The sequence below is a fragment of the Paramormyrops kingsleyae genome, chromosome 19 (genome assembly GCF_048594095.1).
Source record: "Paramormyrops kingsleyae isolate MSU_618 chromosome 19, PKINGS_0.4, whole genome shotgun sequence".
Lineage (NCBI taxonomy): Eukaryota > Metazoa > Chordata > Actinopteri > Osteoglossiformes > Mormyridae > Paramormyrops > Paramormyrops kingsleyae.
The window spans coordinates 22,647,139-22,670,389 of NC_132815.1; the positions used below are offsets into that span (position 1 = coordinate 22,647,139).

Here is a 23,251-nt window from a genome sequence, read left to right on the forward strand (position 1 = left end):
TCGTTGTCCATGTTTGGTGTATGTAATCATGAATTTGGAGACTGTTCCCATTGACGCATTATATGGGTGTGACAGTCTATGGCGGTCCATGGCTCAACACATTAGCACACTACGCTCAGGTTTTAAGTTTTAATCGTCACATACACAATCATACACTGTACTTCTGTGCAGTGAAATGCTGTTCCGACCTGCTGCCTGAATTGTGCTTGTCAGGAAATATGCACCACAAAGAAAACAAAATGGCATAAAAAGAAAAAATTAAAATAAAATGACTGCAAAATAGACAGTGAATGGTTGTTGGTTCAAATCCTATACTTGGCAGAGTGATGTCACCATTGGGCCCTTGAGTGAGGCCCATTAACCCCAGTTACTCCAGGGATTGGCTGACCCTGCCTTCTCAATTGTTTGTTGTTTTGTATAAAAGCATATGTTAAATAAATACATTTCCAGTTCTTTTGACTGATGCTCTTGCAATTCAAGCAGAGTCTTTAACCTTTTTGCTAGTCGGTTCACATTGCTTTAAAACAATGCTTTACATATCACAGCAATGATTGCCAGACCTGTTTTGTATCTGACACACACTGTTAACTGCCATGTAACCAAATATCACTCAGCTGTGGCTATAATTGTGATTTACTTCAATGTCAAATTCCTTTGTCATGTGGACATTTATCCACGCATGAACACAGACCATATACCGTACATCCATGTATATTTTATCTTATAAAATAAATAAATATATTCTTAATTTCAAACCAGACAATTTGATAGTTTGTTCATACTCTGCCTTCCTTTGTATCTCCCACTTCTGCCTGACCTCTGTACCCCCCCCCTCCCCCCAAAGGATTAAATGGGGATTCCTTCCTTTTAAGGGTCTAACTGGTTTCAGTGATATGATGTCAGACTTGATAGAGTCCGTGTGATTTAAACGTGACACTAAGATATGATGCTCCAAACAGCTAATGCACTTTGCGTCCCTGACTCTGTCGATGCCCCCACCTGTGTTAGGGTGACGGATTTGCTCGCGTGTTGGAGCTGTACGGACCTCATTCTTATGTACGGTGGCACATAAATATCCGCATGATGTAGATGTTCAGCCTCATTAGCTCCTTCCAGGAAGGTGCAAGGGCTCGCACGTCACCGGCGGTCACATCCGTGGCGTGCGTAAGACGCCTGCCCTCCCCTCCTCTCCCACTTACTCTCCCTCCTTGTTCACTCTCTCCCTCTGAGAGTTGTAGTAACGTGGCTGGGTGAGGGGGGAGTTGGCTGGGGGTAAGGGGGCTGGGCTAAGTCGGTGGTAGGGGGGGGGGGGTGTCACTATAAGAAGACACTGCCGTACGACTGCAAGCACTTAGTTTTTGTTTCCAAGGCGGAGGACAGGACCGCGCTGTCAGCACGCCAGCTGAAGCCTCAGAAGCTTTGGAGAACACACCTCCCATCTCTGCTCACAGGTAGGGCTACATGGCACCTCCTCTCTCCCCGTCTGGAGGTGACCAGCTTTCACTCTTTACGCTGTCTGCTCATTTCTGGGTGCGTTTGACGTATGAGGCTCTGGTGCGAGCCCCAGTGAAGGAGCGGCGTGTTTGGCTTCTGTTCATTCTGGTTGATTCGACGTAATTCATTTTACAGCTTTCCTTCCAACCTGTGGCCATTTTTAAGAGGTTTAAATTTCATGTAAACATTTGCTTTGCCTGTCATTTTCTTTTATTATGCTTTGTTATTGAGTTTTTACATTTTTTTGTGCACATTTATTTTGCAGGGTTAGTTCGTTATATTATGGTTCAGTTTATATTAGTAACGTCCATATATTTCAAGTTTTTTTTTTATTATTAACTTAAAATCAGAAATCTGGTCTGAAGATGGCATTGGGAGAGTTAGCAAATTCGTTATATTTAGAGGTATTAGTGTGAAGAGCACACTAGGGTGCTCTTCACACTAGGTGCCTTTTACCTTTTTAACTGAAACGTCACAGGAAAAGCTTGTTTTCCTTTTTTCATTATCTGTTGTTGCAAAGTCCCCACTGAACACCTGCTTGGTGTCGCCTGAGGGAGTCGCCACACCGGCAGTCTCTGCGGGCACCTTTAGCCTGCGAGGATGCAGCAGAGCGCGAGGCGCTGACGTGGTCTCCACATCTCCCACGGAGCTGCCTCGTGGCAGAGTGCGGCGCGCTGGCGCTGGCTGGTCTGCCGTTTCACATAGCCCATTAGCATCAGGTGCCTGCCGGTCTCTTTAGTGGCATGGAGTAACGGGGGAGCGGAGGAGGACGCCACTGCGATTATGCTAAAGCTAATTAAGGCCACGACCCCCCGGGTCTGTTTAATGACAGGCACTTCTTCAGCCCCCTGTCAGTGACCGGTGCAGAGCTGCTCTCATTCATCATAAACCTTTGTTTCAGATCTTTTATAGTTTTTTAGTTTTATCAGGTGGTTAGGGGAAATCTCTGGGGCAAATTTTCATATTGACTTAAAAGTCAGGAACACAAAAGACAATGAAAGGAATGTTTGAAGGAGAAAGAGTTAATGTGGGTATCACACAAGAGACATGGTATGTGTTCTGGATGAAAAAGCTGTGCTTCTGATTCCTCACTCCACACAAAGTGAGCATGCGTTCATGTTCCCTCCATGCTATCATGTTCCCTTCACATGTTCCCTCCATGCTTTCATGTTCCCTCCACATTCTCCCTCCATGCTTTCATGTTTCCTCCAAATGTTCTCTCCACGCTTTCATGGTCCCTCCACATCTTCCCTCCACATGCTTCCTCTATGCTTTCATGTTCCCTCCAAGTTTTCATGTTCCCTCCATGCTTTCATGTTCCCTCCATGCTCCCTCCACATGTTCTCTCCACACTTTCATGTTCCCTCCCTGTCTTAGCTGGTTTCCTCCAGCTGTTCTCCTTTTCTGCTAAGGAATATGGAGTGAATTTCTGTCCCAGCAGCCTGTGACTGTGAGTGCTCTGCGATAGGCTGTCATCCTGTCCAGGTGCTGCTCTGTCTGGCTTTCCCCTCTCTTGTTTCTTGGATTATGCTCCAGGTTCACTGGGAATCAGTCCTGGATAAGTGGTCGTGGAAGGTGGTCAGATGTTATTTATATATTGCTTTTTCCATTCGCTCATTTTACATCAGAAGCTGAGATGATGCTCTGATTTCCATCTGCTGGTTCATTTACGGTGTAGAATGTAATTTGTCATTTAATTGAAGTCATTACTGCTGTTGGAAGCCTTGGTAGGAGTTTGATAAGCTGAACAACATAAAACATGGGGGGGGGGGGGGGAAGAGGAACTGGTGTTTGAATACATGCAAAAGGACTGAAACAGCGGACTGGCACCCGATCTTCAGTGAGCCCAGCAAACATCCAGAGGGACCAAACACGTGTAAATCAGCACAGGTGACCTGCTGGTCAGGAGGAATCAGAATCAGGCTGCGGTGACACCATGCACAGCCTTAGACTCTGGTGGTGAATCTTTTGTGAGGCGCGTCTATACTGTACAAACTGGAAAAGCAAGCATGTGCGGAGTGTGAGCTTGGTATTTTTATTGATAATGCAGTCTCATTAACCCTAATTTTATCTAACCACAAAGTGGCTTTTCATTTAATTAAATTTAATTCAAATGTGGTGTATCAAAAGCATTGGTGGCCAATGGAGAAAGTTATAGAGAAACTCGTGATCTAGAGCTGAGATGTTACTGGTTCAATGGGTGTCATGTGACTGAATAATTACCCCAGTAATGGCAGCTCGTGTGGCTCCATCTTGTTGCACTGCTGGTATGAAGTAATCGCCACCGTCTACACAGCGTAACGGTAAAGGAAGGAGCCCAGGATGCGGCTCTTGTGCCGCTTTCGGGTAGGAATCACCATTATTCAGTACAGAGGTGATTGATGTGAAGCATGTCAGCTGTGGACCAGCTTCCGTCATGTGGAGAAGACACCGTGCCGCAGAGCGCAGAGTATAGGTGTCAAGTCTCAAGCTGTAGCCCTGAAGCTCATGTGTTTTAACGCCTGTAGGCATCTCTCAGACGTAAGGTTGTCATGTAACCCAAACCAGATAAAATGATGACATGCTGCATAGTAGACATGACAGGAGAATCAGTCGGCAAGTTTCACCGTTTTTTACCTTTGCCATCCTGGTCGGCAAGTTTAAGGAGCCCCCGCCGTTTTTTGGTGGCTCACCATCTCAACCAAGTCACACAGGTTTTTAATCATCCATCTTACTGTTTCCGTTCCAGCTAGGTTGACATGTATAGGAAAGGTCCGAACGGTCAAGCCTTGTAACGCTTTCCTCTCTCTATTTTTCCAACCCCTCTTCAGTAACTGCTTATTGAGCACTGGATTATGCCCGGAAACACGCGGCACACAAGGCAAGGGACATCCAGGATGGGATGCCAGTCCATTGCAGGGCACAAATCACAATCAATTTGAACAAACTTATTTCATAATTTTATCATTATTAGTGGACCTACCTGCGGTCCACAAACAGTAATATTTAATATATTCATATTCTGGGCATAGACTGATCACTTCATCTTTATACATCAAAATGAAGGTGCTCACATTGGTGACAGGCTCCATGCCAAGCTGGCCAACTTCCCAGCCCATGCAGGAGATCTGGAGCTGGAATAGGTCTCCCCGGAGACCGGGGGCGGCCCCCTTTAGCGGCCCCCGGCACGGTGCGGCTTCACGGCTCCTGCTCACGGTCGGCAGATTACAGAGCGCTGATGAGCCTGTCATCTCCTTTAAAAAGCCCAGCTTCAGCAGAACAACCTCCCAGACCTTGTTAACTCCTACATTTTTATCTAATTGCCTCAATACATGAAAACACCTGAGCCTGGGATTTTTTTAAATTACCCATTAAAGCAGAAGTAGGAGCCAAGCCAAATCCACTGAACTAAGCCCCTGGTATAATTACACCTTCATAATTTGGTTATTTAAGGCTCTTAATTACTTAACCAAACTTCTAATTACTTTATCACTGTAATTTAGTGTTTTTTCCACCCCACTGGATGATACATGCAGTGTCTGAAATGATCACCTGATCTTGACCCAGCTCCACCAGGGAACCTGGACTGAACTGAACCCCTAAATTTGTAACTTAATAACCTCTATAGCTAAAACCTTAAAGCATAATGATGGCACTGAACCATGGCCTATGATACTAGATGAAACAGATATCCTTCTTAACGCGCACAATCACATCTTCATAATGGCCTTTTGGGTCAACATTCAGAAGGATTTCAATAAATTAAGGAAATTAAAGTCATAGTAAAATTCAAAATAAATTGATGCAGCTACTTCCAGGTAATTCTGAGGTCAGAGAGAAGGACTTTCATGCATCTGCAGCCATCTTTACCATGTCCAGTGGGAGTAAAACATTTAGATGCAGCCATCTTCCACAGCTGGGAAATCACAGGGCAAACACATCACACACGTGACACACACTGTGGGCAATTTACATACATCAGTTTGGGGTGCAAAATTAAAGCAGAGTACCTGCAGGGGAACACACACACACACACACACACACACACACTCTCTGGAGATGCCAGGCTACAGGACTACTGAGTCAAAATCAGGGATGCCATCTGGCGTGAGGCTTTCAGACACTCGCATCATGCAAGAAATCTTGCATGAAATCTGTATTATTCCATAATAAACCTAAATTAGCTACATCAAAAGCACTAGGTAGTTTGCAAACCCTGCAGATTATTTATAAGGTAATTAAACTGTTACATACATGTAAATGGGTGTGCATGCGCGTGCAGACTTGTCTCCAACTGAAAATCTTGCTCCAGCCAGCTGACCGAAGTTAACCCTGCAATACTCATGTCAGTCAGAAATTGTAGAGCTAACAGGCTTATTTTACCACAGTACATATTTGAGAGACATTTAAAGTTCTGCTTTGAAAGCCAGAGCCCTGATATATAACAGGTTCACACAGCAAACTGACGAGTCACCTGTAACTAGTTCTGACTTGTCCTGCCTCCCTTTGAGAATAACATTTGGAGAGACCATCGTGACGTAATAGAGGTAGAGTAGGCGCACGTGCGCCGCTGCCTCTTCGGGGACTGATTAAGCTGGCAGTGGCCCCCACACCCCACCCACCAAGATATGAGAAAACAAAATGACAAGAATACGTGAACAGGCAGCTCAATCGTGGTATTATTGCCGTTGGATCTCCTCGGGGCTGAATGTTTCTCCATGCCGAGTCCCTGACTACTGTACATTTTAATTTTCTATTTCGGAACGCCGAGGATTTTTCACACTCCACTGGGTTATTCTCTGAAGTCTGCTTCTTCATATTCTATGTAGTAATTACAATTTTGTGGCAACAGCAGTAGCCGTAGTGTTTCCAATCAATACTTTTTTGTCATTACAAGTTAATAGCCCAGCTTGCCGCATTTTATGGTGGTAATTGTGAAGTTAAAATTAAGAAACTTTCATTGAGCTGATTGATTAATTAATGTTAGTATATCATTTCATATCTGACTCACAAGCATTTGTGTCATTTCTGTGAACAAGGGTAGTGTTTAAAGCACTAAATAAAGGGCTGACTTTAATCTGGGGTCTCGCTCACGCAGTGGGCAGCTGAGTCATCATTTAGTGATGATCGCTAATTGGTGATACTGCACTAGAGGGATGGAGAATGGGAGGCTTAATTTGGCTTAATTCTTACTGTTAAAGCCGGTAATCTGCAAGATGAAGAGAACAACTGACTACAAAGACATATAGGAAGAAGACGTGGTAATAAATGTATGAAGCACCAATTTCTCAATGATGTTCAAGTTAGAAGACAAAATTTTAAATGCCAAAATAAATATTACTATTGCGTGTTGCTTGGCACATTTTCTTTAAAAGCTCATACGTGATCAACTTAAACGATTGGTCCTGAAAACAAAGATTGCTGGAATTTAAATCGGGACACATCCATGGATACTGAAATGGCTCGCAAATAGGACGTAATTTTTTATTTTATGAAGTGCAACTTCTATTTCTCCTGGGCCAAGGGGTGCAACGTTACGGCTGTTACTTTTTACAGTCTGTCAAGCTGATGTGTACCGCCATGCATGTGTACATTTCTCAGATGCCACGAAATCGGACAGTAAAGCTGGTATCTTAAAAGGCAATCGATTTAAAAAATGGCAGATATAAGATGGTGACGTGAAGGTAATTTATTTAAGAAAGCAGAAATTACCACGAGGCGTACTCATGTCTCACCAGAAGAATTTAATGTGTCCCTGTTCCTCTTATAGCACCACAAAAGAATGCTCTGCTGTGTCTGTAAATACATATAACTGAATTGATATTTGTACGTAGTGTTTGTATAAAACCATAGGCTGATGCTCCGCCTGAAAAAGGATGTTGCGGCAGAAAGGTTTTTCTCGCCTGAGAAATTTCCTCTGCAATTATGCGATGAAAAAATCTGTTATTGGGGGAAATGACCTAGTGTATGATAACTTTTTAGTATTGTCCATAAACATTAGTACCAGTTAAGGGGCTATCTTATGGAATACCAGAGCAATGAAAACAATAAAATAAAGATTGTGACTGCTTTAGAATGAGCTGTCTAGTTAGTGCAAAGTCTGCTATCCCCTCAATATGGCACTTAGACAATAAAAAACCCTATATTAATTAAATACACTCACGACTGGGACTGGCTGAACAGCATGGCTTTGCTTCTTCCACTTGTCACATCCTCGTGTGTTTTAGCCAAATGGGCACGATTAGATACATGCCATCGAGCAGGAGCACAGACACCCACTGCGGCTGAGAATGAGCAGCTTGTAAGGGGAAAATTTCATATCGGCGTATGACCCCCTCAATGAGGCGAATGATTATATTTGCAGATGTCAAGAAATCACATTATCACCCTTAACCAGGGCGTTTTGTAAGCTCTCGTGTCATGTTATGTTTCGTAAAAATGCCAGGAGTGCTACCATCAACTCGTGCTCGTTTATAACCTGTTAGAAATGTACATTCATCAACCTTCTGCTCACTTATCCAGTCGTGAGTAATATGACCTCATGTACATCTGCTTGTCTTATGTGGGATTTTTTATTAGCCAAAATAAGCAATTGACAGAGTCAATAATGATTCTTTAGCTCATTAAAAAAAAACTCAACAGCAGCAGCAAATGAACACCGCGGGACTCAGACTATATTAAAGGGATCCTTGGGCACTTTTTAAAGATGATGGATTTCATCCTGGCTGAATGAAGGCAGATCGGCAGATTATCTATCCGCTGCCTTTCGCCGTGCCTGCCCCCCCCTTTCTTGTTTCTCTGGCTCTTATCTGCTCCGTGATGAACTCGCTTTCGATGTGACTCAGCGCTCGACGAGCTCCGAGCCCTGCCCCCCCCGTTTTCAATTCCTCCCTATTATACCACAGGCCCTAATTCTCACATCAATTTGGCAAACGATGAGCCTCGCTAATGAAGTTTGAAATCAGGCTCCTTTATAGAAAACAGATGTCATGCTGCAAATCGTGTAAGTCATGATCGGGGGGGACGGTGCAGAAGACACCCCAGCGTTACTTAATGGATGGCTAATACATCGTGAACATGAACTTTTCTGAGATATACGTTTAACTTGTGACAGGCAGTGACAAGGGCATCCTCTCCTTAGTGTGGCTGTTTTTCTGGTAGGACCCCTTTGTCTGCTGACCCCCATGGGGTGGGCTGCTGAAATCCCACAAAAAAACATGCAAACGTGAAAGTGATTGTACATGCAAACCAGTTGCTGAGCTTTTTGCTTTCCATTCACCTCTCCCCATCCCTCAAACACAGATCCCAAGGACGTACCCCCCCTCTCTGCACCATGGAGACCCCCCTGTTGACTCTGCTGCTGCTTCTCTGCCTCACTGTGCCGGGACACTGCGACTGCCAGAGGGACTGCCTCTCCTGCAGGGTGCCCCTCCCTGAAAAGCAGGTCTTCAGCACCCTGGTGAGGCTCCCGGTCACTCTGCAGTTTCCTCACGAAGGATCCTCCCTCCGCGCCCATGTGGCGCCCATCTCCCGGTCACCACACCTTCAGCGTGTGCCACACTCCCTCTCTGCTAGTTCTTGTTTGTCCAGGACTGGTGTGTCAGAGGCAGTGGTGGAATGTAGCTAAGTATTTGTACTTCGTTACTGTACTTAAGTACATTTTTACGTATCTGTACTTAAGTAAAAATAATAATGCATACTTTTTATTTTACTCCATTACATTTTGCGGCAATTATCTGTACTTTCTACTCCACTACATTTGTACAATTTATGCCGTTAGTCGTTACATTTTATGAACACAATTTCCTCAAAATCTTGCATGAAAAAATAGTTAGCCTATTGCGTTCTGGCGTTGTTTGCCATTTCCTACCAATCGGGTGGCTTCATTAGCTCCAATGATGGCAGAGCGCGCGTCAATTAGCAGCACGAGCTGGTAGACTGGCTTGATTTCATGGACCCAGAGCCAACATCGGCTCTTAACAGATGTGTTGAATAGTTTTGCAAGTACATAAATGATTTAAAGATATATCATGTCCTGATTGGTTTATCTTAATGGTATATTAGTGGGTAATACCTAGTAGATAACTTGTCATCCACATAATTCTAAGTTAGGGTACACACAGTATTGCAGAGTGCACGCACAATAAGCACACCAAACTTTCCAATACACATGTACTGTATAGTTGCTTGTAATTATTACGAGCAATGACATCGGTAGAGGCGTAAGTCAGTATATCTACTATTCTTTTACAAAATGGCACACCCCAGACGTTGAGACAAACCATTGTGAGTACTTTTACTTAAAAAAATACTTTAAAGTAAATTTAAAAGTAAGTACTTAGTACTTTAACTTAAGTAAGATTGTTGATGTAGCACTTCTACTTGAGTACATATTTTGCAGGATATTTGCACTTTTACTTAAGTGCTAAGCTTCAGTACTTCCTCCACCACTGGTCAGAGGGTTGTCGTAGAGCAATGATAAGAATACAAGCCAGACACGTTTAAGTTCTCCGTTCCCTTATTCTTGGCCAAAGGTGCTCAGACCCTAGAGGCAGCCAAGCTGAACATACGGTTAACAGAGAATCTCCCGTATCTTACACACTCTCCTTACCCCTCCATACATTGACATATACTCATAGTGCAAGGATTGATTTCTTCTGCCAAGCTGAAGAGGATATAATTTTCCTTTCCACAGAGTACACCAAGCTGCCATCAACTGCCAGATTTGCATTGTTATTTGTTCAAAATTTGAGCAGAAAAAGCCTTGTGCTGTAAAACCCTTTCATATGCAGAAGTGTTCCCCTTCCTTTAAAGCACTTTTACACAACACCCCCTTCCTCCATTCCTTAGGGCAGCCCTTACTCCCATGGATTCAGATTCAGACACGAATAGGGATGAGCAGCCAATAACAATAACCTCTGAGAGATCCTGTTAAAATTACAATCAATGACACATCAATAACAATCACCTCTGGCATAATCTCTTAAAACTAGAGATTCAGGATTCAGATGCAGGAACGTGGCGAACACATCATCTTCCTTCCTGTTTAATAATATTATATAATAATTTAAGAATATAAGCTGGTCTCTTCAGTCTGCTCAGGTATCTGTGGATGCTGAGATTGTGTGACCTCAGTGCTCAATGGGGCTGAATAGCGATACAGCTTCTGTTGCCGGCAGTGATAACCGACATGATGAAGCTGCACTCGATTGAGCCCAAATGCTCCCCCCCCCACCCCCCCCCAAAATGTGGTCAGCTGTGTCAAGCTACGAGCTGCAGACAGGAGCTCGGTCCCCCTTTCCCCAGAACCGACAGCCGCACTTCTCATCTGGCCCTCAGTCATTTCCAGAAATAAATGCCTCTTACCTCCTTTCATTTGTTAATTTGGAAAACGAGCTGAAGACACGCTGTAAGTGTATACTGAAGAGCGGGCTGCTATCCATCATGTGCTTTTTGCACAGATTCGCAGTTACACAAAGACACATGCTGCTCAGCAAGGCTGAGATGCTAGCAGATTATAAGACGTCCAATGAGTGTGAAACTACCTGCTAGAGGGATAATAACAACTGTAATCAAATGAAAGTTGAAATGTTTTTCCCAGGCTGTTCCTCGGGGTCTGGCTCACCTTCCTAACACCGTTCCACCATGTTGTGATCCCTGCAGGCTTGTCTGGTCGAGTGCAAGGAGAGGGCCTCCCTGGGACTTACCTGGGACTTGTGTCATAGGTACGGGGAGCTCTTGCAGCCCCACTCCTTGCCTGTAGAGGTCACTGTGCTAAAGAAGGGGATGGACGAGGCACCCACTCTAACACCCATGGACCTGGAGAGCGGAGGCCAGGAGTTCTCCGAAGCCCTGGAGCGGTTCCACCACGCAGCACGGGCCCTGGGCCTTGATGGAACGTCCTGGGAGGCTGCTCAGATCTTGGACCCCCGTCTTCCTCGGCAGCTCAGGACCGAGGAGGAAGAGGGAGAGGGTGGAGCGGCAGATGAGGATGATGGGGACCGTGAGGATGATGGGAAGTTGCAAGAGGCGGCCATCAGCCTGTCCAAGCGATTTGGCGGCTTCCTGAAGGGGAAGTACGGATACAGGAAGTTGATGGGCCCCGGCAGGAGCCTGCAGAAGCGATACGGCGGCTTCATAGGCATCCGCAAGTCGGCCCGCAAGTGGCACAACCAGAAACGCTTCAGCGAGCTCCTCAAGCAGTACCTGGGCATGAGGACCCGGCCAGAGTGAGACTCCTGTCCCATAATACCTCTCCTCACACCCCCCACCTGCCTCAGTGGTCACAGCCGTAGCAGCCCTAACTACACCCACAGTATGTGAGGATTAAGCTAACAATGTGGAGAAAAAAAAGCATACATGTGTTGTAATTGTTTTTTTTTTTTTGTAAATGTACTTTTTCCCACTGTGTGATCACTGGAAATATACAAATAAACGCAGATCAATTAAAATATGGTATGAGAAAAGAACCCTTGGTAAAATGGCATCTAAATCATAGAGAACTGGGAAAACCATTGCTTTATACGTTTACAGTTGAGGAGTCTGTAATAAACTGCTGTAACTAAATTGACTGAATTTATAAATTGAATGTATGTTTAACAATTGTAGATTTGTTTGAAAAATCATGCACGTACAAATGCCTCGCATGATTTAGCTCCATTTTTATACTGAGGTCAGAATACATGTAACTTTATTTTACTATTAACGAGGTAAAAGAACAATCTTAGCAAATAAGAAACCTTTTCTGTTGACAATGCTGCCCTCTAGTGTTCATGCTGAAGACATCTTCAGCTAACAACTGTGGGAGCTCGTTAATGCATCAATTCTAGATGCACTCGTTTCAATGTGGCAGTTACAAGCTGAGCAAATGATAAAATGGTTGGATTATGTATGTTAAAAATTATAGTGTTTACGTGTGTATATATATATATATATATATATATATATATATATATATATATATATATATTTTTATTAGCTCATGTGAGGAGGATTGTTTAAACCATACAACCAAGTTTGGAAAAAAAAAGGGCTTTTGAAGTCACACAAATATATTGGATACCTGACTATAAATATCAAGCACTGGTCTGTCAAGTATTTGTCCTTGTCCATTTTTTGGTAATCATCAGTGTTAATATATTTTTATAAGAGCATGCTGCCAGTTACATGGGGAGTACGAGGGTATCGTATTGGTGAATCCCGTTTCTATCCTTTTTTGTTTCTAAACACAATCGCTTTAAAATTTATTTATTGTTAAACATGTATATTTAAAAAAAAAAGCTGAACATAAACTATCAATAAATTAGTTTAAGATTTCTTTTGTGGCTTGTCATATAGAAATTGCATCTGTGTCCTTAAGTGATTTGTTTGCCGTGAGGAATCAGCCAATGTGACGAGCTCCGGCATCATGGAAGAGCTCTGCCAAACCTGCCGATCAGTGCTTTAGATGTGCATAACATCCTCTGTTATCCATGCAAATAGAAGCCAGTCCACCATCCCCAGGCAACTTTAAATGGGTGTTTTGAGGGTTGCTCTTGTTTATGCCTTAGGGCAGATACAGTGCGACAGCTAATACAGAAACTATAGGTTCATCATGTCATTTTCCAGCAGGAAAGCCTTAACTCTGTCAGATGTGCACAAGTGTTGCATTCTGACCCGCATGAAGTCCACAAGTGACAAAAGCCTCGTGCCTATCTGTAAACTACGTCTCCAGCAAATTGAGAACACATCAAGCGTGTCGTGTTTCTGGCCCAGTTCTCCGTAGTGCACTTTGTAAAGTGTAGCTACAAAGACGTTTATTTCTGTATTTTTATTTTGGCAGGTATGTGGGACACATCCATCAAGGAGACAAAGACTGACAGAATAATGTAGCTGTGATGTCACCATGGACATGAACGATGTCACAAGGTCTGATTTCACCCAGGTTGCATTTCTTAAGAAAAATAATCATGACTGCAACACCACAGTCAATGATGATAAACAAACACATGTAATTCACTAAAAAGCAAAACTATATTTCTCAGTCATTACAACCAAGTGAAACAAGTCCCAGGGGCAGTATTACAGACAGTATTACTGAAACCGTACTTCTGGGACACTTGTTAGAACAGGACAAAAAAAAGAACAAAAAAAAAGACTGATACATCAAACATAAAAGGACAGCAAAAGACACACTGTGGACTTGCGATGGGATAAAAGTTACACTGGATTTAACATCACAAAACAGGCATTGGATTACATTGCAACATGTACAAAACTATAAATCAATTTACTATGTGCAGTGCCAGGCGTTAAATGATAAACTGCTGTTTATCTATTGCCTTAGGGCAAGGGTAGGATTTACTCTTGGTTTGTATGTCACACTGTAGTCTTTCTGTAATGCCACTGCACTGGGTTTGGTAGAAGACAGAAACGCATGGGCACACCGAAATAAAAGTGTGAAATGTGCCCCACTGGCTTGGCTGCCAGCAGTGCACAGAAACGAGGGAGTTAAAATGTAAAAATTAAGTCATTTTAAGATTAAAATATAAAAGCCGGACTGGTCATCTTGTGTTTTCTCTGACCAAGTTCTACATGCCTTTTGTGCAAAGTAATTATGAAGATCCATTGTCCTCAAACAGCACGTTCCTTGGCTGAAAACCACTGCGCCAGGGGTTTGAAGATTATAAATGGCTTACCATGGTGTAAACAACTGTAGCGTAAACTCAGAATGACTTCTGGGAAAAGAAGAGAGTTCCAGCAGAGGAAAAGCAAAACAAGGCTGGGTAGTATGTGCTGATTTTCTCCAAGCGGAATCTAGATAAAAATCGACAACACAAAACCCGACTAAAAGGGTTATTTTCTCATGGCGAGTGAGCGAGATGATGTCTAAAATGCTCTTGGCCGCTCCTTCACACACTCAAACAGCTTCTGTTCATTCATTGACATATGGGCATGCAGGAAAAGGGGTTGCCAGGGTGACAGGTGCCAAAGAACCCATTCCGATTGGCTGGTGCAGCATGGTAGGCGGAGTCAAGCGGAATATAAAGGCGTAAACGGCCTTGGCCTGGTGGGAGGTGTGTGTTCAGGTGAGACTGCTTGGGGGGAGCAGCCGGACAGCACCGATGGAGAAGTCTGGCGGGACGGCACTAACCTCAGAGCACCTCATTAAGACAGAAGGAAAAACCCACTAAGGTAGAAAAGGGGGCCACCCAGAGCCGAAAAGGGGGCCACCCAGAGCCGAAAAGGGGCGGCACCCAGAGCCGAAAAGGGGCGGCACCCAGAGCCGAAAAGGGGCGGCACCGCTGCTCCTCCGTGAGAGTCAGTCCAGGAAGCGCTGGCAGGCTTTTTTCCAGCGACAGGCCGTACACCACTGATCCCGCCGCTCTATGCCGTACATCTTCCGGCACTTCTTGGCCTCTCCCCGTACCCTCCTGCAGGAGAGAGTCAAAGGACAGTTAGTGGACCGAAGGAGTAGCAGAAGAGAATTGAAACAATAGAGAGTGAGCCCTGGATCAGCAGAGCAGGAACTGGTGGTACTGGGGTTGTGCGTGAGACCAGGCTTCACACCAAGACACATGTGCAGGAATCCTAAACATGTAGCCTGCCAGGTGTGACATCACCAATATGCACACGGCATGGCACAAACCTGGAGGTCCCATGTCCACGAAGGGGGAATGCGCTGGTGTGATGCGGCCTAGAGGGGGCGCTGTGCTGCGGCAGCCACAGCTCCCCGACACTAACGGAGCGGCAGCGGAACGGGGCGGCCTGTGTTGGGGGGCACAGTGATTCAGTGGGTAAAGGACATTTGGGTTATGACTCATAACAGATTTTAATGTGTACTTGCACACCAAAAAAAATATAATAAAAGTTCTCTAAAATAAAATATTTTAAAGCACAATAAAAAGTCCCTCTTGTCTCTTTCACTCCAAGTGCAGATTGAGACCATGCAAAATAAAAATTGACTCATAGTCTAAAAACAAAACAAAAAAAATAACAGCCAGAATTTATAAGACCAACCATTTCACCCTTTACTCAACACTAGATGGCAGTGCTGCGCACAAAACGACATATGATCTGCCAAATGGCAACACATAATACTTCCTGTTTGAACCAGCATAAAGTTAAGGGCTGGTTGTTAATACTGTGACTAACCGCAGGACAAGATCATCTTTCCAAACAAGTGGATGTGTATATACACTTTGCAAACAGACAAATATCTGTCAGCAGAGACATCTTTACAATAAAAGGCGGCGCTGAGGTTTACTGAGTTCACCTTTCTGCTCTGGGTGGGGGAGAGAGAGGGGATCCAGGAGCAGGGAGAGGTGCTGCTGGGACTGGCGGTCTCCTGCACGGGGGCACATGCCTGGGGGGGGGATCATGGGCAGCCGGCTGAGTCACGTGAACCATACAGCTGCTACCCAGGAACAGGCAGAAGAATAAGGGAACCGAGCCTCTGAAAGAGCGACACGGGCCGCCAGACACCTACCTGGTACTGCTGTTTGGAGTGGATCTGCCAGAAGCAGCCCGGAGCTGACTGGCTGAGTGGACCGGGCAGCGCCGCAGGGAGCTCTGGGACGAGCGGAAGCGTGGGGCTGGCCGGTGAGGAGCAGGACGGCCAGGATGCACAGGCGGCACTGACACTGGCCAGAGGGGCTGACGGGTCGGGCTGGGCCCGGATCTCCGTGTAGTAGAAGTCCTCCTCTCTCCTGGAGCGTTCAGAATCGCTGCTGCGGGAGCATGATGAGCACAGAATAGTAACAATGAGAGACACGTGTGCTGTCTGTCACTGACTGGTTTAGATCACTTCTCATGTGCTTATTTTGTTGGTTCCTATTGGGTTAAACTTGAAGGAAAACCCACTTACTATGTGTCATTTCTCCTCCCACTAAAATAAACAGCAATGAACACAAAAACGGTTCAATCTCTTGTAGCCACGCATAGAGATCAGTTATCACAGTCCTTACGTCACTAAAGTTTGGTGTGATATGTGATAAACTGTGGTATGTGATAAGCTATATATACCCAGCCAATACCGACCTCACAACCCCCCCCCTCGCCAAGACACCACGGATTCCCCAGAAGGCCGCTCACCCCAGGTGCACCACGCGAACATGCCGCTTCGCCCCAACCACAGACGACAGGACTTTGCAGCAGCTTGGCCACAGACATCGGTAGGCAGCCTTCAAGGAGTTCTGAGGGTGGACAGGAGAGGGCGCCAAAGAGCATTATTTTAAATAAGGAAAACGGTCAGAAACAAGACAAAGATTAAATTAAAAAATAATAGTTTTTTCTTGCTCTGAACTTAAATTCCACACTGATTTGATACCTTTCAACCACATATCCCAGTCAGTGGTAGCAGCCTCGCAGACGTGCGGTTAATTATTATTATTGTTATTGCCGTTTTTCACATGGTCTGGCAGCTGAAGCACCGCCCACCAATCAGCACACCCCTCGCCCATCACCCCCATTTCCTGTGAACCCCGGCTCTCCCTCACCTTGCGTTTCCTGGGCGCTGGCTCGCCAAACAGCTCCTGCTCCAGGTCCAGGCTGTCCTCGGGGGGAGGGGCGGTACCGGTGGCCATGTCGGCCGGACACGGCGACGGAGCGGGGCTGCCGTGGCCGCGGCCCAGGCTCCAGTAGCCACTGCTGCCACTGTCAGACAGCTCACCTCCAGCGCTCTCATGCTCGCAGAGCGCCCCCTGGTGGACAGGGGAGGAGTGGCAGCCTTCTCCTGTTGGGGAGACAAGGAGCGTGTGACAGGGGCCACACCGAGGACTTGGCACAGCTGGGTCACATCAGCAGCACACTCTCACCAGGTTCCGGGTCCCTCGGGGGGGGGCTCTGGACTATGGGGCCACAGGACAGGCTGGTGAGGACCATGGCTGCCATCATTTTGTCCATGTCCACGGAGATTGGGCTCCTGTAGCCATTTTTGGGGGGGGGGGGGGTGGGGGACGACAAAAGATTAATCCCAGTTAGTGCCCCCCCAGCCAGGAAGCCTGTCTGTCCTCCCACCCCCTGGGGAAGCAAGCAGAGCTTCACCACATGGTCCTCACCTCCTGGGGACGTCGATGCTGGAAGACACCGGCCATGTGGGGGGCAGAGTCTGCGGAAGTGGGGCAGACATATTCCAGTAGGCCTCCATCCCGACAGGAGCCACCTGGCCAGGCTGCGGGACAGAGAGAGACACACTGTGCTTAGAGACACTGTTCTCCAGACAGGTGCGAGTGAGACTGGTAGGCAGGACCTTTTATCAGATCCAGCATCAACACAGCCTGATGTACACGCTCACCAGCTGATCCAGGGGCATCCTGACCAGGCCCGAGCCCTGGAACCCGAGCCCAGCCGCATCCGGCCCACAGCGCCCTTCCTCAGCCAAGGGACAGGGGGCGCACACGAGCGCCCCGAAGGGCGAGCGCTTCCCCAGCCGGGTCTTTGGCACTGCCGACATTTTTCCCAGGTGGGCACCGGGGTACCGCACAGCTCTGGGAGTAACGGGAGGCCGCTGCTAAAGGGAAGAGACAGAGGGTGATGCGTCACCGTCACAGCCGCCCTGGGATGTCAACATTGGGGGGGGGCATTGCCCTGAGGTAGGCACAGCAGGAGGGCGCAGGGAGCGCTGGCCTGGGCGCGGGCACAGCAGGAGGGCGCAGGGAGCCCTGGCCTGGGCGCGGGCACAGCAGGAGGGCGCAGGGAGCGCTGGCCTGGACGCGGGCACAGCAGGAGGGCGCAGGGAGCGCTGGCCTGGGCGCGGGTACAGCAGGAGGGCGCAGGGAGCGCTGCCCTGGGCGCGGGCACAGCAGGAGGGCGCAGGGAGCGCTGCCCTGGGCACGGGCACAGCAGGAGGGCGCAGGGAGCGCTGCCCTGGGCACGGGCACAGCAGGAGGGCGCAGGGAGCACTGGCCTGGGCGCAGGCACAGCAGGAGGGCGCAGGGAGCGCTGGCCTGGGCGCGGGCACAGCAGGAGGGCGCAGGGAGCGCTGGCCTGGGCGTGGGCACAGCAGGAGGGCGCAGGGAGCGCTGGCCTGGCCGTGGCCAGATGCTGGTGTAAACAGTGCATCTCTAAACTTTGTTAAGACAACAAATTTGCCAGCATCTAACAGAAAACACCCTTCTATTTGAGACCAAACAAACATTTCCATGAGAAAAGCAGAGAGCCTGGAGTATTTCCCAGTAAGCAGAGGGCATGGGGTGGGGCACAGGCAGGACATATACACGCTCACACACACACACACACACACACACACACACACACACACAGCAATTTAATGACACCACTTGGCCTAACTGCAGGTTTTTGGACTGTGGGGAGACTCAGGAGTGCCGGATGAAACGCAACACGTGAAGAACATACAAACTCCACACGTATGTAGCCAGGGAAAAGAATCAAACACGCAACCATGCAGGTTTGAAGCTATCCTGCTACCTCTGCTCATATCATACTAATGCAAATAAGCCACACATGTGTCTAAGTAACGGCACAATTTCTAATTAAATGGACTACAGAATACACATACAGGTAAGCTGCTTATAGCACAAATAGACAAATATAACTTCTAAATCATCTCTGAATATGGGGGCACATGATGAAGCCATAGGCTGAGACGGCTGAACACTGGTCATTAGCTTGTTACAATAACAAAGAATCCAGCAAACAAAACAGAGCAGCACATATGTGGGTGGGATTCTCACCAAAACGACGACCTTCAACTTCTAGCATATCGCTGCCAAGTTTAAACATGCAATTATGGTCATTCTGGTCCAGGAAGGCTTGGGGGTACGGTCTGGGTAGGGCGCCAGTCCATCCAGGTTTGCACCCCCTACTGAGTGGCTGAGGAACTGCACTGTGCCGCTCTGTCCTCCTAATCTGAGGGAGAGGTTTGCCCGACGCCTCATTAGGTGGGATTGGCTAATGGAAGCAGTTGTGCACATGGTCTGGACTTTGACAGGTTTTGTCGATTTCAGTTCTTCTAAATCGCAGTATTTGTTAACATTTCTGCATAAACCCAATCTGTGATCAAACTCCTCAACCTGCAATCAGGATTACTTTGTGGAAGATTCAGATTCAAATTCTTTGTCATTATACGGAATTATTGTAAATTGCTATAGTGAATATTATTACTTTGAATTGGTAATAAAAAGTCCTTGCCTAATTAGCATTATCAAGTGATTAGTATCAGAAATTGTTAAAATGATTAATCTACTACTCATTCCCAACTTCTTATTCAGTACAGGGCTGTGGGTTCTTATTAAAACCTGCTAGTAAATTCACGTTCCAAGCTGGATGCTGGGTGGTTCTGACTGAGAGATTCACTTTGGTGGTGCAATATTCTTAAGAAAGTTTGCTCTCGTAAATGATGATTAAAGCAGCAGTTGCTGCACTCCTACAGAGCGATGCGTTGAGTAGATAATATCGGTAGAGTGAAGTAAATGAGACTTAGCAAGGAAAATGTGATGATAAACTCATCAAGTGACAGAAATGTCTCTCTGACTTCTCACAATCCCCATGAGCAAGTTTTTTTTTTGGGGGGTGGGTGGGTGGGTGGGGGATGATGTATATAGCGTTCTCTTTATTGAAAATTACCGACTAAATCGGTATGATTCAGTTCCTTTTCTGAGGAATGTGCACTTGAATGCAAAGTCAGCATATCGCAATATTTTAAGGATTGACGTGCAATGGAATGATGGCTCAAGCATATCCACCCATACTGCTGATCCGGCACCGGGTCGCGGTGATCCTGAAGTCGATCCCAGGAAGCCCAGGAAGCCCAGAGACACCCTGGATGGGATGCCGCTCCAGTCCATCACAGGGGGGGGCACACACAGACAACTGGGGAAACCAGAGTATGCAGTGGGAAGGTGCCCAAAAGCTGCACGATTTTGATGAATCAAAAAATCAGGCGGGGAAAGGATGCAAGGTTTCCACAGCGATGTCAGAAGCACAGGAGCATGAATTGGGAGAAAGGCAGAAGCGTTTGGGTACCAACAAAGGAAAGAGGGAGACCAGAGTACAGGGCTTCTCCTGAACACCACTGCGTTCAGTCATGTCAAAAGTTAGAACTTTCTCCTTGTCTGCTTTTCCAGTAAGACATGAGTCACTAGCTCAGCTGCAGACTGATTGCAACAGCAGTTTTCAGTGCAAAAAACAGGATTAATTTCATATGGGAAAGTGAGGGGTAATGACACCCTTTGACATGCACTGTGCCTGGGCCTTGCGCAGGAAGCTGTTCCTGTTTCACCGCCGTGCCATAAGGAAATCAAACGAAAATCGAAACGACCTGTCAGGGAAACTCATCACTGCACAAAGTCCTCAGGCGATCCACTCGCCGCCGGAAAGTGAAACCAATCCTCGGATTTTCCTCAAAAACCCAAACTGTTATTGGTTATATCCCAAAATGGAATGGTGAACCTCAGAATGACCGTGCCCATCTTAAATATATATATTTTGTCATATAGTCTGTAAGTGTTCTATGCACACAAATATCTATGCATCTGTGGGGGTGGGGGGCGCAGCCTCTAGCTGCTTGGGGAAGGAGAGCAAAGCGATAGGCTCAGTTTGATTAGTCCCACCTGCCATCCGTTAAGCAGAAAGTGATCATTTTGTGTTTTTGCTCCCCTTTCTCTCAGCAGCCCCCAACACCAGGTAAGCACCAACTCCAAAGACCATAAATTGTCCCTTGCACTCGAATCCCCTGCTCAACCCCCCCCCCCCCCCAAAAAAAAAAAAACACCAGTCCTTTGTTTATTTTCTGGGTTTCATGTTCACACGTGTGCTGTTCTGGCCCCAGTTCTTCCCGGTTCCCGTCCATCTCTGGAATGCGTTCCCTGCTGCCAAGTCTCTGGGTCACATGATTCAGTTCAGCATCCCAGCCCACAGAGCCCCCCTGCCCCACTGAAAACTGATTCCTTAAAGCATGAAAAGACAAATCATTTCACTAATTAAAACAAGAAAGTGGCTGAAGTCAGCAAAGCAGGCGAGCATCAAACCATAATCCTCAAAGCTCAAGAACAACACCAATCATCAAACCAACTATTCGTCCATCCTCAATCACTGCTTATCCAATTACAGCTGTGGCGATCCACAGCCCCCTACGCCGACAGGCACAGGAAGCCAGTGCCCAGCACAGCTGAAAATTACTAGGACAGTGAAAGGACAGGAGGCTTGTAACTATAGTGATCATCGCTCAACAAACAGCAGATCGCTGCCTATGTGCTACAGGTTGGCTATTTTCTGTAACAGGCACTAGCGCATAGTGCATGCTTAATACAAATAAACAAAAATAAACTTTTAAAACAACTGTATTGACAGGTGGCATCACTTGCACAAACATAATTTTTAAACAGTACACATTTTTCAATCACTGTTTCTAAAAAAATGTGTTGTGGGCACTTTGAGACCCCACAACTGTGTGATTAATTCCGTTTTTATAATGACCTCTTAGATTTATTATGCATTTTCCCTTTAATGAGTAACTTGTGTTCGCTTTATCACCCATGTGTGATTTATTATGAATGAATTGTAATCTCGCAGAAAGGTTTACAGACCCCTGCCCCAACCCATCAAATATCTCTTCTGCAGGAAAAACATCCGGGAACTATATTGCAATCAATGCCAGTAACTGGACACAGTAAAATACTTACAGAAACACTACGATCTCCGTGGAATACAGTGGTATAAAAATATTTGTAATTGGAACCAGAACCCAAAGTACGGAAAAGCCCAAAAAGTGAAGTATAATGCTCTGTGGGTTACTGCACTACTCCTGCAATCCATAGCCTTCTTTCACAGAGCCGTGACTTTTTCCTTTACTCTCGCCAAGGTAGGCCGAGTTGGACTTCATTGCATTACGAGCATTAAGAGCATTATATTACCAAGACAGCATCACAGCTTAACACGAGGTCCTGCCAGTACCGGCCAAGCACTGACATGAAGTGATTTTACTCAATCATTGGCATGGTAGGTGGACAACAGAAGTTAGGGTAACTGACGGTGCTTGTTATGGAAATATTATATCGCAAGCCGTTTTATTTAGTTAATAAGCAACAAACTTGGTTTTGCTTATTCCTTGTCATGATTTATGAGTTTAAGGTTTTCTGTCCGCCCTAGTTCTGGTTAGGATTTTTTTATAAACATTAGATGACTCGTCGATCGTACAATTACATAATCATTCCTCATCATGCAACAGCAAATCACTTTTGTCATAAGAGCAAACATCAATAGATGTGCAAATAAACATGCATTATAAAAAAATAACTGAGTTTAAATGGAAAACTGTACCTTCGTCAGCCTTTCACACACCCCCTTATGGGCTTGATTCTAACCGGCTGAAACTTGAAAAAGCTTCTTTTAACGCGAATGCAGCGGTTTTCGCAAAATGCATCATGGAGCTTACAGCAATGTGGATCGGAGGATGTGGTCACTCGACTTCCACTGGATGTTGATGCACGGGGAAGAGTAAAATAACATAATTATCACGTGGTATTACATTTTAAATGCATCTCACGTGCTCTTGCGATGTCTATCAAAGCAGACTATTCTGTTGCCGTTTTGCGGGCACATTTCACAATCGCCACAGGACTCTCATTTATCCGGGTTTTCGAATTGTCTTTTTCAACTGGCCCCGACTCCTAGTAGTAAACAACTATGTGGGAGGCTCGCGAGCGCCCATTGGCTTAAACGCTACCCGTGTGACACACGCCCCAAATTTTCAACGTGTATATGCACGAGTCTAAGAAAAAGCGGTACGGGCTCGAGGGTGCTAGGGTGCTGATACATGGCGGGAACTACAATACAATAC

At 46.1% G+C, this 23,251-nt stretch overlaps 2 protein-coding genes across 5 annotated transcripts; one reads left to right on the forward strand and one right to left on the reverse strand.

Moving 5' to 3' along the window:
• Positions 1–1,331: 1,331 nt before the first annotated feature.
• On the forward strand, positions 1,332–12,381 carry pnocb (prepronociceptin b). Its single transcript, XM_023806776.2, has 3 exons — positions 1,332–1,451; positions 8,776–8,932; positions 11,137–12,381. Exons 2-3 carry the CDS (start codon positions 8,807–8,809, stop codon positions 11,704–11,706), a joined length of 696 nt encoding a protein of 231 aa, XP_023662544.1. The 5' UTR covers positions 1,332–1,451; positions 8,776–8,806; the 3' UTR covers positions 11,707–12,381.
• Positions 12,382–13,267: 886 nt separating this feature from the next.
• Positions 13,268–23,073, reverse strand: znf395b (zinc finger protein 395b). Of its 4 annotated transcripts, none has more exons than XM_023806797.2 (11): positions 22,732–23,073; positions 20,163–20,283; positions 17,747–17,959; positions 17,511–17,623; positions 17,268–17,374; positions 16,950–17,185; positions 16,546–16,646; positions 15,941–16,181; positions 15,728–15,817; positions 15,101–15,219; positions 13,268–14,885 (listed from the first exon to the last, which is right to left on the reverse strand). In XM_023806797.2, exons 2-11 carry the CDS (start codon positions 20,256–20,258, stop codon positions 14,774–14,776), a joined length of 1,428 nt encoding a protein of 475 aa, XP_023662565.1. In that variant the 5' UTR covers positions 20,259–20,283; positions 22,732–23,073; the 3' UTR covers positions 13,268–14,773. The 4 variants fall into 4 exon arrangements, with proteins under 4 accessions (XP_023662565.1, XP_023662564.1, XP_023662569.1 ...); XM_023806796.2 differs by having other exon boundaries at positions 17,747–17,962; positions 20,157–20,283; XM_023806801.2 differs by lacking the exon at positions 20,163–20,283.
• Between the last annotated feature and the right edge of the window lie 178 nt (positions 23,074–23,251).